Raw genomic sequence first — 16554 nt, 5'->3', positions numbered from 1 at the left:
TTAAAGAGCTTAAAAACAACTTTAAATAGACAGTATATCTTCCAAATTAAAGTACAAATTCAGTGAAAAATATAAAATTACTGGCAGAGTTTTTTCCCACCTAGTTGATCATCTAATTCTAAATTTAACATTTAAAAATAGGCAAAACAATTGTGTACATGAAGAGTCTATGGAGATGAATTAAACTTACAGTAAGACTCCTAGAAATTAAAGGAACTCACTAGAAAATAAAATAAAGTGAGCATGGTATTATAACATGGATAGACAAAAAGCAAATTGAGAGAGCAGAGACCCCCTAGACACAGATCTAAAAATATATCAATATATCCATAAGTTTGGTGTCATTACAAGTCAGTGGAAGATGGCTATTTAAGGCATGATACCTGTCCCTATGGGAGGAAAAATATGTCCCTACCCTACAGTGACTCAGCAGTAAAAGAATCTGCCTGCAATGCAGAAGACTCAAGTTTAATCCCTGGTCGGGAAGATCTCTTGGAGAAGGAAATGGCAACCCACTCCAGTACTCTTGCCTGGAGAATCCCATGGACAGAGGAGCCTGGCAGACTACAGTCCGTGGCATCGCAAAGAGTCGGACATGACTTAACGACTAAGATAACAACACCCTACATGATATATAAAAAAGATAATAAATATAAATAATAATGACAAAAATAACAATACCCTACATGATATATAAAAAAGATATAGTCCAAAGATGTTAATTTTTTTAAAAGAAGCATTCTAAATTTATAGAACAAAACATTAAAAACACAAAGTGAAAAGTACAAAATGGGAAAAGATTTTTGTAACACTTTATAACTGAAAAAGAATTAATATCTATAATACATAAACAACTACTCAAGTAAGAAAAATGAATGAAGGATATTTATATACAATAAACAGAGGAATATATCTGAACAATAAATATGTGAAAATATGCCACACCTCTCTAATAAAGAGAAAATGCAAATTTAAATGATAATTAAATACCATTTCACCCTAATTAGATTGCAAAACCTGAAGTCTGGTCACACTGTCATTCACTGCTTTCAGTTGGGACATGTAGGAGAGTGATTTGGCAACATCTATTATGCTGGCCATGCACACCCTAGCAGACGCTAGAAGAGTTAGGTGTCTATTCTAGAGATGCTTGCAAACATGCCCCAGGAGATGTATAGAAGCATCTTTCTCATATTCCTCGTGTTCCAAATTTTCATGACAGTTGCCTTGATGTGGGTCTTTTCTCATTCACACTAAGCATAAAGTAGACTTTCTTCATCTAGAAATGAACACACTCAAATTCTTGGAACTATTATCACACTTATTTCTTTGATAAATGCCTTCACTGCAAACAACTTACAAACATAGGTACCCCCTGGCCCCCAAAGAGGCCAGGTTCAAGCCTGAAAGCCCTATGGTAAATAAAGCCCACCAGTTGATAATTCTACCTGAAGTCTCCATCAACTACCTCATGCATCATTTATATAGCTGGGCAAGGATCATGGATGAGAAAAGCTGCCACATGAAAGACAGAAAAATCAAAGAAAAGAAGGCAGAGGGAAGAGACAGCGCGGGGCAGGAAAGAAAGTTCTTCCTCTGCAGCATCTGAATTAGGAGCTGTACTTGGGACTTGGGATGGGAGTTACTCAAGGATCTCCAAGGAAACAGAGCCAGTGGAAGATATAGATCATCTATGGATAGACATGATAAAGAAAAAGATAGATATGTATTGGCTTATGCAATTGTGGGACCGGCAAGTCCTAAATATGTGAGGCAGACTGGTGGGATGAAAATTCCAGCAGGAGTTGATGCAGTTTTGAGTCTGAAGGAAGCATGGAAGCAGAATTTCTTCCTTTTGGCAGCCTCAATGTTTTTACTTGCAACTTTCAACTGATTGAAAGAAGCCCACCCATATTATGGAATATTATCTGCCTCACTCAAAGTCTGCTGCTCATTGTAAAACTTTCTTTAGTTTGACAATTTTTACAATTTTTTTTTCAGATAGAACTGACATGTAACATTGTATTGGTTTCAGATGTACAGCATCAGTTCAGTTCAGTCGCTCAGTCCTGTCCGACTCTTTGCGACCCCATGAATCGCAGCGCGCCAGGCCTCCCTGTCCATCACCAACTCCCGGAGTTCACTCAAACTCACATCCATCGAGTCGGTGATGCCATCCAGCCATCTCATCCTCTGTCGTCCCCTTCTCCTCCTGCCCGCAATCCATCCCAGCATCAGAGTCTTTTCCAATGAGTCGACTCTTCGCATGAAGTGGCCAAAGTACTGGAGTTTCAGCTTTAGCATCATTCCTTCCAAAGAACACTCAGGACTGATCTCCTTCAGAATGGACTGGTTGGATCTCCTTGCAGTCCAAGGGACTCTCAAGAGTCTTCTCCAACACCACAGTTCAAAAGCATCAATTCTTCGGCGCACAGCTTTCTTCACAGTCCAACTCTCACATCCATACATGACCACAGGAAAAACCATAGCCTTGGTTTTGGACCTTTGTTGACAAAGTAATGTCTTTGCTTTTGAGTATGCTATCTAGGTTGGTCATAACTTTCCTTCCAAGGAGTAAGCATCTTTTAATTTCATGGCTGCAGTCACCATCTGTAGTGATTTTGAAGCCCCCAAAAATAAAGTCAGCCACCATTTCCCCATCTATTTGCCATGAAGTGTTGGGACTGGATGCCATGATCTTAGTTTTCTGAATGTTGAACTTTAAGCCAACTTTTTCACTTTCATCAAGAGGCTCTTTAGTTCTTCATTTTCTGACATAGGGGTGATGTCATCTGCATATCTGAGGTTATTGATATTTCTCCTGGCAATCTTGATTCCAGCTTGTGTTTCCTCCAGCCCAGCTTTTCTCATGATGTACTCTGCATATAGCAATTTTGAAATATTCAACAAAAAATTGTTAACTGTAGTCACCATGCTGCATACTAACCCCCAGGACTTATTTGTCTTCTAATTGGATGTTTGTACCTTGTGGTCACCTTCACCCATCTTGCTCACTCCTACCTCTGGAAACCACCAATTTGTTCTTTGTATCTATGAGCTCAGTTTGTTCTTTTTTTTTTTTTTTTTTGAGGGGGGTGTATGTGTGGTTTGTCTTTTTTTTAGATTTAATACATAAGTGAGGTTATATGATACTTGATTTTTGTCTGATTTATTTCACTTAATGCAATGCTCTCAAGGTTCATCCATGTTGTCACAAATGGCAATATCTCATTCTTTTTTATGGTTGAATAATATTTCATTAGGATGGCTGGATGGCATCACTGATTCGAAGGATGTGAGTCTCAGTGAACTCTGGGAGTTGGTGATGGACAGGGAGGCCTGGCATGCTGCGATTCATGGGGTCTCAAAGAGTTGGATACGACTGAGCGACTGATCTGATCTGATATATATTATACATATATATACATACCACATTTTCTTTATTCATTCATCTGTCGGTATTCACTTAGGTTGCTTCTATATCTTGGTTAGCATGTATAATGCTGCAATGAATATGGGGGTGTAGCTATCATTTTTGTTGTTTTGGTTTCTTCAGATAAATACCAGAAGTGGAGTTTCTGGATCCTATGGTAGTTCTAATTTTTTTTTTTTTTTGAGGAAACTTCATACAGTTTTCCACTGATTATAAATGGCAATCATATCTATCTGCGCAGCAGCATTTAAACTGATGTTTGACCAAACAACATAGCTTAGCTAATTTTGACACATAAAGTTAATCATTACAGGGTCTAACTGTTGTCCATGTCCCTCATATCAAACAATTATTTAGCACTTACTTTCTTTTTTGGAGGGTGGGGTGGGGGTGTTTGGGGGCTTTTAAAAAAATTTATTGAGAATAATTGATTTACAATGTTGTAAAAATTTCTGCTGTACAGCAGTGGCTTAGTTATTGAGATTCCTAAATGTGATTGGTTTGAAGAACATCTGAGGGATTTAATTTTATGGTAGATGCCAATGTTAAAAACCTGGAAAATGAGATTTCTGATACAAAATCAAAGAGAGATGCAAGTATAAAAATAATATGGCTTAGGAAATGTGGATACCTAAAACCCCACTTTGGAAATGAAAAGACTTTACCTTGATCTAGAATAAAAAAACAGAATGTAGAATGGAGTTTTCATTCTACAAAGTTTTCACTTTGGTTAAATCTATACAGATGTAAAGTAACTAGATAGTATGAAAATTTCCAGGTTCCTATCAATGTGTACAGTGGAGGGAACCTGCAGGTTCTACCTTGAAGCTTCTTTGTATTATTTCAGCAGCACTGATTTAATGCTGACTTATTCTGGATAAAGGTTTCCATTGATAAGCCTTCACTGTTCTCTTGGGAACTAAATTGTTTCCTCCAGGGTTTTGCACTTGACTTGCTGAAAGTAACTGGCGTGTGCCAGAGTAGTTATAGATTGGAAACTACCCAAAATGGAAGATAATTACTAAATGTTGCTTATAAGCCAGAAAGGTTGAAAACTGGGCATTTCCCTTCACATATTCCCATTCACCAAAAGAGTCAGATTCTTTTGGCTGAGAGAATATGACCCCAAATAAATTTATTTATTTTTAAGAATTTTTTGACTATTTTTAAAGACTTTATTGAATTTGTTACAATATTGTTTCTGTTTTATGTCTTTTGGCCCTGAGGCTTGTGGGAGCTTAGCTCCCTGACCAGGAATCAAACCCACACCCCTCGCACTGAAAGTGAAGTCTTTACCAATGGACCACCAGGAACGTCCCAAATAACTTTAAATTAGTGCCTTTTTTTCAGTATATGTAAAAATTTAAAACATCCAGTGAACATTTTTTGTAAATCTTGAAAGAAATTTAAAAAAAAAAAACTGAGGTAAATTGAACATTGGAAACTTAACCTGAATTGAGCTCATAAAAATTCTTTTATGCTATTTTTATAAATACTTTTTGCACCTATATGAATAAGGCTAGCATTGAAGCACACTCTGTCAGCCAGTGTTTTAAATGGTTAGAACCAGACACCTGGTCTAAAAACAGCTTGATTCTGGAAAGTACATCTTATACAACTGTCTGTGTGTGCAGAAACCTATGTTTAGAAATATGCACTCATTGTATTCTTTGATTACCATGACCATACTCTGGTGTTCCAGGGTCCAAACAGGTGTATAGTCTTGATAACAAAAGCAAATATTTGCCATTCTTAGAAAACAGTATAAAACAAGCATCTCCAACACATCTCAAGCTTTTGTATATCTCATGAATACTCCTTGTTGCTTTCTATTTGTGTGTGGAACATCTGCTTGGATCATCCTTGTATCTGTGTTAACGATGCTCGGATTCACAGTGACTTTCTCGTATTAGGGAATTTGTTTGCACTGAACACATACTACAAATAGAGAAAAATAAATGGCTGAGGGAGAAATCAAGAGGAGGACAGGGAGGAGCAGGAAAAGGAACACTAGCTTTGGGACCTCTGGGTCCAGAAGGCAAGCTCCAAGGCTGGCCTAGACCTCAGAGGGCACCCAAGACTGCCAAGAAGGCACAGCATCCACGTCCAGAGCCAGAATAGAAGTCTCATGACTCCACACAGATCCTATTGGGGGTCTCCCAGCTTCTCTGTGCCCCTCCCATTTCGGGGTGGAAGCCGGTATCCCCTGGCACTGCCTGCCACTTGGTAGCGAGGATCTATGCTGTCTCTGTGCTTCAGACGTGACCCCTCCCATCAAGCTTCCTCCAGATGCCAGCACCCCTTTCCAAAGTCACTGCCAAGGACAACACACCCCCAAACTCCGACTCTTTCCAAGCCTCTGAAAACACAATAGAAGTGGGAGGGGGAACCAGGTATTCACCATCACAGGTGGGTAGTTGGAGGACTTGATCATTCACACCTGAGGGGAAGACTGCGCTCTGTTCTCTGTACCCCGCACTGTAAGAGCATGCCATGACGGGGACCCCAGTGACAGCTGTGTGGGAGGTGGGTGAGGGCACCTGCAGAGTGCTACTGACCTCAGATCAGACTTGGTCACCTCAGCCTTCTTAGAAGTAAGCCCAGGCATGGTTTGTGGGGGAGACAGACCCATAGCTGTGTTGGGGAGACCTCACCATGTTGGCCTCGCTTCCCCATCTCTGAGCCAAGATGCTAATTATGCTGCCATCACAGGGCTGCTGAGGTGTTAGGTGTGATGATGTAAGTGGTCCTCATTGCAGGGCCTGGCATCTGGTCAGAGGGTATAGAGAGACACGGACCAGGGTCAGCTACCCTCTGTGTGTTTAAGCAGTGGGTGCTTGGGAAGAGATGCCACCTGGATGGAGGAGGGGAGCCCTGGCAGAACCGGCCCGTCAACCGAGGACGCCCAAGGGGCACCGACTCACCCAGCAGGCCTTGAGATTCTCAGAACCACTCAGAGCAGGCACACGCAGCTGAGACAAAGGAGTGAACTCTAGACCCCACAGTCCCATGGACGCAATGACACCTGTCTTGATGGACAGGGTGAGTGTAAGGCGGCTCCAGGCGCTGGCTGCATTCTTGAGCTGAGAGGCCGCGCTCTGGTTTCGGTCCCTCCTGGCCTCCTCACTGACCCGGGGCGCTACTTCCTGGTCCTCTCCTCTCCCCCATTCCTCCCCACCCTCTTGTTAAAAAAAATGTTTCAAAGGTTTTGTCAATGAATAATCTTATTCATAAAGCAGGGGTGCTGACAGTTTGCAGAGCTAAATGGGCACTTAACTGCATATCTAATAAATCAGCACCAGAGTAAACAGAGGGAAGAGGGTTTTGGAAGGAAAGGAGGTCAGTATGAAAGGGGCCTGTCACGGTGACTTACCAGCCCTCAGCAACCACAGCGTCTGCCCGCACCCTCCCGGCCACCACTGACCTGGAGCAGCCAGGGGCCGACAGTGCGCATGGCTGGATGAGCACACACACCTGGACGGGCACACACAGCTGGTTGGGGGAGGAGGCGGGGAGGACCACGCATCCCCTGTCCACAGGAGGGGCAAGAGCAAAAGGAGGCAGGGAGGCCGAAGCAGGCTGGTGTAGAGCTCCGTTCTTTTCAGCATCTGCACCTGGATTAGAGGCGGTGTTACCAGGACCTTTCTGCCTCCCAAACCACCCTCCGCCCAGGATTGGGGCAACAATCTGGGATTAGAGGCAGGTTCAGGTGACTTATCGCACACCTGTTGTTCCAGTGTTAATCACCCTCCCGGGTGTACAAGGGTCCAACATAAGGACTCAATGCTACCTTAGTGGCCTAGCCTGGTAAGGACATGGTGGGGATGCGCCCTCCATGAATCACCTTCCTTGCCCACAAAGAACACCAGCTCCTGGGTAGGGGCAGGGTAGAAACATAGAGATCTAGCTGGAATCCCCGCCTTTGCTCCAACACTCACTCAGGTGTGTCTCCGGCAAGCTTACTGAGGACAGAGACATGTTCCTTGGCCCCCTCACAGCTCCCCTGCCCTTGGCACCAGCCCTGGGCAGGCACGGGAAGCGCCTGCTGACTCCAATGGGGCTGACACTGCTGCTGGGCCCAGAGGCCGGGACACCCCACTTTCTGAAGGCAGAGGTCACTGCTGGCTTCCCGCCTGAGTGTCAGGCCTCTCTCTGCTGTCTCCCCCAGCCCTCCCTCCCCACAACCTGCAAGTGCTGCCAGCCCCAAGGCTTTAGACGTGAGCCCTAGGCGCAGCTGCCACCTCCTCCTTCCCTGTCCCCCCAGTCCTCCAGGACCGATGCCTTCCCTTCAGCCACCTCCCACATCGCCTCAGGAGCCAGATCAGACCGCCTCACCCACCCGCCACCAGCTACAAATAGGATTTGCGTCTAAATAGGAGATTTTTAAATTTTTTCTTTATTTATTTTTGGCTGTGCTGGGTCTTCTATGCTGCATGGGCTTTTCTCAAGTTGTGGTGAATGGGGGCTACTCTCCAGGTACAGTGCTTCAGCTTCTCATTGCAGTGACTTCTCTTGTGGAGCACAGGCTCCAGGGCGTGCGGGCTTCAGTAGTTGGCAGCACGTGGGCTCCGTATTTGTGGCACACAGACTTAGTTGCTTCTCAGCCTGTGTGATCTTCCCCAACTAGGGATCGAACCTGTGTCTCCAGGACTGGCAGACAGATTCTTTACCACTGAGCCACCCGGAAAGCCCTACCTAAGATTTTAATTCTGTTTTAGACAAACACCTCTGTATGCATCTTTTTCCCAGGCTGCCGGCTGCATCCCAGCCTGTGATCTGGAGAATGTTCCAAGGGTTTCTTCTTCGAAGCCGCTTCAATGCCTTTCCCCTCAAAGGGTTAGCCAGATAGAGGTGAGCTGACCCTTGGCCCTGCAGGCCAGCAAGTGGGGGCTCCCCATCACCCTCCCCAGTGCCTCTGTCCCTGGGGAAGAAGCCTGGCACAGCGTCCCTTGGCTGGTGGGACTCTTTCTGCGGACAACAGATGTTTTGCTCAGCCTTCTCTCTCCTCTCTGAAAAGTGCTGGCAGCCCCCTGCCCTGCCGCCAGCAAGCGAGGTGCTAACAGGGGTCAGTGATGGGAGAGGCGGTGCATGGCTCAAAGCCAGACCGACCCTCCTGCTGAGAACACAGAACCCCTGGGCCAGGAGCGGTGTCAGCAGGTCCTGATCTTCCAGTGCCTGTGTGTGGTTCTTGGGAGCCTCTGTGCAGAAACTCGGAACGTATCAACTGGAAAACAGCCTGAAGGAATTCATGCTCTAACAGGGAAACCAAACAAATCCGTGTGCTCTTTGGAAGAATGGCAGGATCACAACGATGATGACAAAAGATGCATTAAGAGGAAGCAGGGAGAAAGGAACAGGTTAGACTGGCGTAGAGGTGAGCTTAATGAAAGAAGGGGAAGACGTTGGCTTCAAACTCATGCTGGAGAAGGGGAAGGGAGAGGGAGCCAGTGGGGAGGAGGACATTGTCTCCTGGGTAGGGAGGGGCGCAGCCTCGTGGAGCGGGACTGCAAGGGTCCAAAGAGGAGGGAGAAGCCTCTGGAGAAGCCTGGAAGATTCAGCTCCTCCCTCCACGAGGACAGCAGAGAAGGGACCACCAGGGAGTCTATGTGGACACAGAGCAGCAGCCCCCCACAAACTTTAGACAAACAGGCATTCAGTGTATAGAAATCCTGAGAAACAGGTGTGGGGTGTGTGTGTGTGTGTGTGTGTGTGTGTAAAGCACATTTCAGCTGTAAGCACATTTCAGCTGTCTAATCCCAGTACTTCCTGGTCTTCAAATACTGGATGGGGTAAGATTTCTGTCGCACCTACAGAAAATCGCCAGGGGCTCAGGCAATCATCCAGCGGGTGACCCAGGCAGGAGCTCTTGGGGTGAGCCCCCAGGACAGCCTTTAACCCGGTCCTGTTAAGTCCCTGGTCATTTTCTGCTGAGTGGACAATATGCAAGCAGGCTGACAGAGCACAGCTTCCTGAGGAAAGAGCTTCCTGCCCTGCAGTCCAGTTCCATCCCTGGCCCTTCTCAGGCTGTGGGGCAAGGCTGGGTGATGAAGTTGAAAGGTGTTAAGTGCAGGGGAACCTATACACAGCTCAAAGGGCAGATCACTGAGGTCCGCAGGCCCCCTTCTCTAAGATGGCTCTAGGACTGATCAATCTCTGAGACTGACTGGAAACCAGCCCAGTTAAGGTTGGTTTCTGATAGATCTGCCTGGGCTAATGTGAGGGCTCGAAGCTCACAGCATGACCCATTGGGAGATTGTGTGAGTCAAGCTGGGTGAGACCTTTGCAGACCATGGAGAAGTCATTCAGGGGGTGCCATGCCCCAGAACATGAATGTAGAGCTCGGCAAGCAGGCCTGGGCACCCTGGGAGGCTGGGACCTGCCCTGGGAGTCCAGGTGGTGGGAGTGGAGGCAGGGAGGCCACCTTGCAATCTGGTTGAAGCTGTGTGCAGGGAGCAGACTGCTGCTGGAAGCAACTTCCCCACCACCACCCCAAGAAGGCCCAGGTGGTTTGCAAGTGGGGACAGAGGGCAGGCCAGTCATGGAGACCTTCGGCAAGGACAAAGGCCACCAGGCTTAGTTCTCGGCATGGCTCCCCGCCAGCTGCACGACCAGGGTTAGATGATCAACTTCACTCCAATGAGTAAGCTTCCTGTAAAACTGGGAAAAACAGTCCACATTGCAGCCCAAGGGGCAGCATCAGCTATAGTGCTTGTAAGAGACTCCTCCATCCTCACAGGGATGCAGGAATCTCACGTGGTCACCTTCCGTCCGTGGTCAGTTTGCCTCCGCCCTCTTCCATCCTTTGAAAAACAAAAGGCAGCTGGTGAGCAGATCCCAAAATAAGACCCTGAACCCACAGGGGTCGCCACCCTGGATGCTGGAGGAGAGAATGCTTTTGTTCAGCAGGGTCCTCAAAGGTAGACATCCAGTGGCTGCTGATAAAGGAGGCGGTCCCCCACAGGGACTTGTGGAGCTGGTTTCTGGGTACTGGCCACGAGGCTTGAGACCTGGAAGGAAAAGGGAAGGATGGAGGTGGAGAAGGAGCCTGACTTGGCCCCTGAATCTGCACCCATCGGCTTTGGAAAGGCCCAGCCCAGACCCACCTCTGAGCCATGGGGCTGAACTCCACAGAGCTGAGGCTGGAGGACAAGCTCAAGGCTGGTCAGTGGAGGTGACATTGAGCTTGGGGCTTCGAAAACAGGAGGCAAGATACCCCAAGCTCTTAAGACTCTGCACTCACCCCACCAACCAAGTGCTGTGCTGTGCTAAGTGGCTTCAGTTGTGTCCGACTCTTTGTGATTCCATGGACTGTAGCCCACCAGGCTCCTCTGTTCATGGGATTCTCCAGGCAAGAATACTGGAGTGGGTTGCCATTTCCTCCTCCAGGGGAACTTCCCGACACAGGGATCAAACCCCTGTCTCTTACATAGGGCCAAGAAACAATACCAAAGATGATGGGCCAAGAACCCAGGGCTGGAAGTCAGAAACAGTGCCCAGAGCCCAGCTGAGGGAAACCCAGATGTGTGCACACACCTCTCCCTGAGCCGTGGTGGCCACTGTCAGACGCCTAGGAGAAGGACAGCATGAGAGCCCAGACCAGAGACAAACCAGCCTAAGAAAGCTGCGTCCTAATGAGGGCCTTCCTGGGGCAGGAGAACAGGACAGAAGGGAGACCCAGCTGGCAGGACTCACCTGCTTACTTTGGCCGTGGTGACTCTGCCTGGTGGGCAGATCCTAAAGCCCTGGGTGGGGTGGGCTCAGCTGAGAGAGGCAGTGGCCGACAGCTGGGTGTGGGCTGCACGAACTGGTTCGCAGAAGCCAAGTCCTTACCTCTGCGTTAAGAGAGAGACTGCTTTCTCTTTGTTGATCTCAACAGCCAAGGGAAGGCACGGCCTTAGCAAAGTTGAAGTGGCAGTCACGATACTTGAATCCAGTCCTGTCGAAGGAGTTGTATACTACAAGCTCACAGGCTTACGAGTTTTGGTTTTTTGTTTTTTCTTAATTTTATCTTTGGCTGTGCTGAGTCTCTGATGCTGTGTGTGGGCTTTCTCTAGTTGTGATACATGGGCTTCTCACTCCAGTGGCTTCTCTTGTTATGAAGCACAGGCTATAGGGAGCTCAGGCTCAGCACACGGGCACACAGGCTTAGTTGTCCCATGGCATGTGGGATCTTCCCAGACCTGGGGTCGAACCCCGGTCTCTTGTGTCTCCTGCATTGGCAGGCGGGTTCTTTACCACTAGCACCACCCTCTTTCCATAGGACATATTCTAGAAGATCTAAATACACTCCCTGGAAGAAACAACACATCCCATCTTTTTTGAAAGATTTATTTTTAATTAAAAAATAAAAGTTATCTTAACATATCTGCATTGCAGCTTCAGGGATGGCAACTGAATCAAGCGAGAAAAACAAGGTTTATCAGTTCCTGGGTCACCTGACTACCTTATAATGGGTACAAAGGCACACGTGTCTTCAAACAAACTTTATTCTATTAACTCAAAACTCCCTTCCCCCAACTCTTATCTGCCCACCCTCACCGACCACCCCTCCCCCCCAAAAAAAACAACAATCAAAAACATTAAATTTTCTTTTAAAGCTACAGAAATAAGTGCTGAGTCAGCAAGGAACCTGGGCATGCTGCCCACTCCTCCATCTCTGCTTTGATGGCTAGCTGCTCCGAGGCTGGTCGGAGTGTCCCCCATCATGCCAGGGGGAGCTTGGACCTGGACAGCTCCACAGCGTCACCCCAACTGGGGCTGGCAGTTCCAAGGCACTGTGTCCCTTAGTCAAGGGCTTGTGTGGCTTAGGCAGCCTTTCAGGAAGAGCAGGCCAAGGCTAGCAAGTCTTCCTCAAAAGCTGGAGCTGAGAGCCGTGGGCAGGAGGGAGGGAGCCGGCCGTGGTCTTCTCCCCCAGGTCTCGGGCTCTTGGCAGCTTTCTTCTCCCTGGTCTCCCTGCCCTCTCTCTTTCCCTTCTTCCCAGTCTCCCCCTTCCCCTCGACCAAGAGTTTTATTTTAGCTTGATGGTGGGGGTTCCGGAGAGGCTACTGGCAACTCCTGGGCCTGGCCTGGGGACTCAGCCACCTCCACAGGGACAACGCGTGCCTTTGGTTTCTGCATATCACAGAGCCCCTCCAGGCTCTGGGAGGGCTCCAGGAGCTCCTGGCTGTGAACCTGACTGTTCAGCTTCTCTTCAGCTTCTATCTCTTCTGATGTGGGGATGGAGTTCTTCTTGGGACGACCTTTGGGTTTTGTGGGTGCTTCCTGTCCACCTTTAAGAACCTACGTAGGAGACAAATGAGATCAAATCTAAGAAATAACTTCTTCCCTCCACTTTCCCACTCCCCCACCTCTGAACCAGCAGTCCCCAACATTTTGGCACCAGGGATTGGTTTCGTGGAAGACGGTTTTTCCACAGACTGGGGAGGGGATGGTTTCAGGATGATAAAGGCACATTACATTTTATTGTGCACTTTATTTCTATTTTTATTGCATCAGCTCCACTTCAGATCATCAGGCATTAGATCCCAGGTTGGGCACCCCTGCTCTAAACCATTCCTTCCCGGCAATGAAGTTGCAAAGTTTGGCAAAAAATATTCTCCAGGAGTCACCTGCAGTCTACAAAGACAGCTTCATTCATGAAAGGTTCAATGTACTTTTAGTCAGGATCATTTCTATTAAATACAATGATCATAAATACATTAAAAATCCAACTTCAAAAATAGGGAAACAAGTGAAAATTAAAATATGAGTGTGACAGCAAGTTGATAAGTTAAAAGAAAAAAACAGTGTCACAAACAGGAAAATAAACACTCATATGTCTGTATAAAAGTGTAATTGGTACAGCTTTTTCAAAAGACAACCTGAGGATGCAAATCAAAAGTCTTAAAAAAAAATGTGCATAATGTTTGACACAGAAATTCTACTTCTAACAATTTAGCCTAAGGAAGTCATCAAAGATTGGGACAATGACTGATGTGCAAAAATGTTCATCACAAAAATGGCAACAACAGCCAGAAAAATACTCTACAGTTTCCACCATATAATTGAGTACATAATTATAGTATATGGCAAAGAGAGAAAACTTAACAACCATTACAATCATTATATAGGCGAACATATAATAACATGGGAAATATTAATATAGTTTTGTGAAAATGGGTTCTAAACCAGCATAATTTAATTTGGTGGCTAGACAACTACACATTACCCTGCTTGTAGTCTCAAGATCAAGGATAATTTCAATTCTTTTTTAATGTCTTTTTAAATTTTTCAACAATGATCATGTATTTCTGTAATCAGAAAAGGAAATATGAAACATATGGTTTTATGTTGTTTGAAGAAGCAGTAACACATAGGAGAGAGTGTGTTCTTGTTTTGAAAGTAGAATAACTAGATTAAACACCAACTGTGCCCCTTGTCTACTTTGTTTTTGGGAGAGTCCTTTAAAGACTCTGGGCCTCAGTTTCCTATTCTGTGAAAGAGCGATGCATGCGTGCGTGGTAAGTCACTTTAGTTGTGTCCAACTCTTTGCAACCCTATGGACTGTAGCCCAGCAACTCCTCTGTCCTTGAGATTCTCCAGGCAAGAATACTGGAGTGGGTTGCTGTGTTGTCCTCCAGGGGATCTTCCCGACCCAGGGATAGCACCTGGGTCTCCCGCGTTGCTGGCAGATTCTTTAGCATCTGAGCCACAGGGGAAGTCCAAGACTGAGGAATTTCCAGACTGTTCTCTTAAGGCAAGAGCACCATGTTATATTCCAATCAGCAGTATGTGAGGGCTCCAGTGCTCCACATCCTCTGCAAAACTCATTTTTTTAAGGGCTGTTTTGATGTGAACCACTTTTAGAGCCTTTATTGAATTTGTTACAATATTGCTTCTGTTTTATGTTTTGTTTTGTTTTGGCCTCAAAGTATGTAGGATCTTAGTTCCCCAGCCAGGGATCAAACCTGTATTCCTTGCATCGGAAGGTTAAATCTTAACCACTGGACCAGAGGGAAGTCCCAGTACTTGTTACTACCTGTCTTTTTCATTCCAGCCATCCTAGCTGTTGTGAAGTTGCTTTTCATTGTGGTTTTGATTTGTACAACCCTGATAATTATTGAAGTTCATCATCTTTTCATGTGCTTATGGGCCAGTTGTATATCTTCCTTGCAGAAGTGTCTATTCAAATCCTTTGCCCATTTAAAAATGCGGTTGTCCTTTTTAATTACTGAGTTATGAGTTCTCTATTAATACTAATACATTGGATGAAAGCCCCTTATCAGACAGAAGATTTACAAATATATTCTTCTGTTCTGTGTTGCCTTTTCAAGTCATTTCTAAAAATGTTTATTTATTTATTGGCTTCATTGCTCCTTGGCATGGGGGATATTATCAGTTCCCTGATCAAGGATTGAACCCATATCCCCTACATTGCATGGCAGATTCTTAACCCCTGGCAAATTAAGAAGGGAAGTCCCACCTTTGCACTTTGTTGATGATGTCCTTCAGCAGAACAAAAGGTTTTAATTTTCACGAAGTGCAATTTTTGTTGCTATTGCTTGTGCTTTTGGTGTCTTATCTAAAAAGGTTTTGCCTAACCTAGGGTCATAAGCATTTACTCCAAAAGAAAATGTTTTCTTCTAAGAATTTCATAGTTCTTTTTTCCTTTTTTAATATGTAAATTTAATTGGAGGAAAATTGCTTTAAAATATTGTGTTATTTCTGCCATATATCAGCATAAATCAGCAACAGATATATGTATGTCCCCTCCCTCTGAGTTTCATAACTTTTTTTAAATTTAATTTTTTATTGAAGGATAATTGCTTTATAGAATTTTGTTGTTTTCTGTCAAACCTCATCATGAATCAGCCATAGGAGTTTCATAGTTTTAATGTTTAGTTAGGTTTATGATTCCTTTTGAGTTAACTTTTGCTTATGGTATAAGGAAAACCATAAATTTGCACTAAACACCTCCATTTAGCTGGGCATCTACTCAGCCACTGTACTTTCAATCCAAACAGCTAACACAGAGATATGAAGGGGACTTCTAACAAGATAGAGATGCTGACAGAATCAACCTCTGGGGAAAAGAGGTCTCTATATTCCTTTTCATATGTCAGTATCTGATTTTGGTTTCACGGTGAGCGCAGGCTGTTGAAAGCACCCAAATGTGCCAAGATGAAATTGACGTGTTGAAAGCAGCTCCACTCAGTATGAAAGAGGTTATACAAAATCGAGTTGCCCCACGTAGTAATCAAGTTATAAAAGAGCAGGTCTAAGGAAGCCACCTAATTGGCAAAAGAAAGTCCAGCCCAGCAATTAGGGAACACCACCCACACAGCTTGGCTAGACCCCACCTGGCTGTTTTCCCACAGCATGAAAAAAAAAAAAAAATCAAAACAATCAGACCATTTTCTAAATGGAATAAAACATTCCAGCACAAGCAATAATTAGGACATAACTACACTCTTGGCTGCTTTCTGCACCTGACCTCTGGCCTCTGCCTCCCAGCACACCTGAGACATGCAATTATCTCGCAACCACCCCATGCTAAGACTACACACTCACGTGCACTCTGCGGCCCTTCTCTCAGGACCCCTCCTCCCTAGGCATCCCTGGAGCCAATTTACTTTCCTTCGTCCAGAGAGGCCAGGCAACCCATTGCACATGAGGTCACACGCCTCTGGGAAAAACACCCAGCACACCACCTACTTTTATTAACCTGGCCCGCTGGCAGCCTTCCTCCAAACTCTAAAACTAGACTCTCCTGTGCCCTCCTGCTGGGGATATCAGGACCTTCCTTCTCCACCTGCACAGGTGGGCGGAGGACGGGCACATTGATGGGAGGGCCCGGCTGTCAGCGCAGAGAGAAACCTTCTACCTCCCTCACTTTTCAGGCAGAAGTGGCTTGTCATGGTGGAAAAGCAACCCAAGGCAGAGCTGGGATTTGAATACAAAACCTCGATTGCCTGAATCTAACACTCTTATTGGTATTTCATTGCACGTAATGTGCAAGGGAAGGATTCAACTGATATTTCTACCACATTTATCTTACCGACCTCCTAACCTCCCAGCAGATCCTAGGCCATGGACTCATTATCCCATTGCCTTTTTGTTCCCTTTCTCTATCTGCTGCTCTA

The 16554-nt window shown here is 45.7% G+C and overlaps 1 protein-coding gene across 1 annotated transcript in view; it reads right to left on the bottom strand.

Annotated features, from left to right (window-relative positions):
- Positions 1-11745: 11745 nt before the first annotated feature.
- BARX2 (BARX homeobox 2) overlaps positions 11746-16554 on the bottom strand; it is a 91943-nt gene continuing 87134 nt past the window's right edge. Inside the window, exon 4 of the mRNA XM_061406433.1 lies at positions 11746-12712. Coding sequence (XP_061262417.1) covers positions 12446-12712 — 267 coding nt within the window. The 3' untranslated portion in view covers positions 11746-12445. The remainder of the gene's footprint in view (positions 12713-16554) is intronic.

This window comes from Bos javanicus, chromosome 29 (genome assembly GCF_032452875.1).
Source record: "Bos javanicus breed banteng chromosome 29, ARS-OSU_banteng_1.0, whole genome shotgun sequence".
Lineage (NCBI taxonomy): Eukaryota > Metazoa > Chordata > Mammalia > Artiodactyla > Bovidae > Bos > Bos javanicus.
This window is presented reverse-complemented; position numbering and strand designations above follow the sequence as displayed.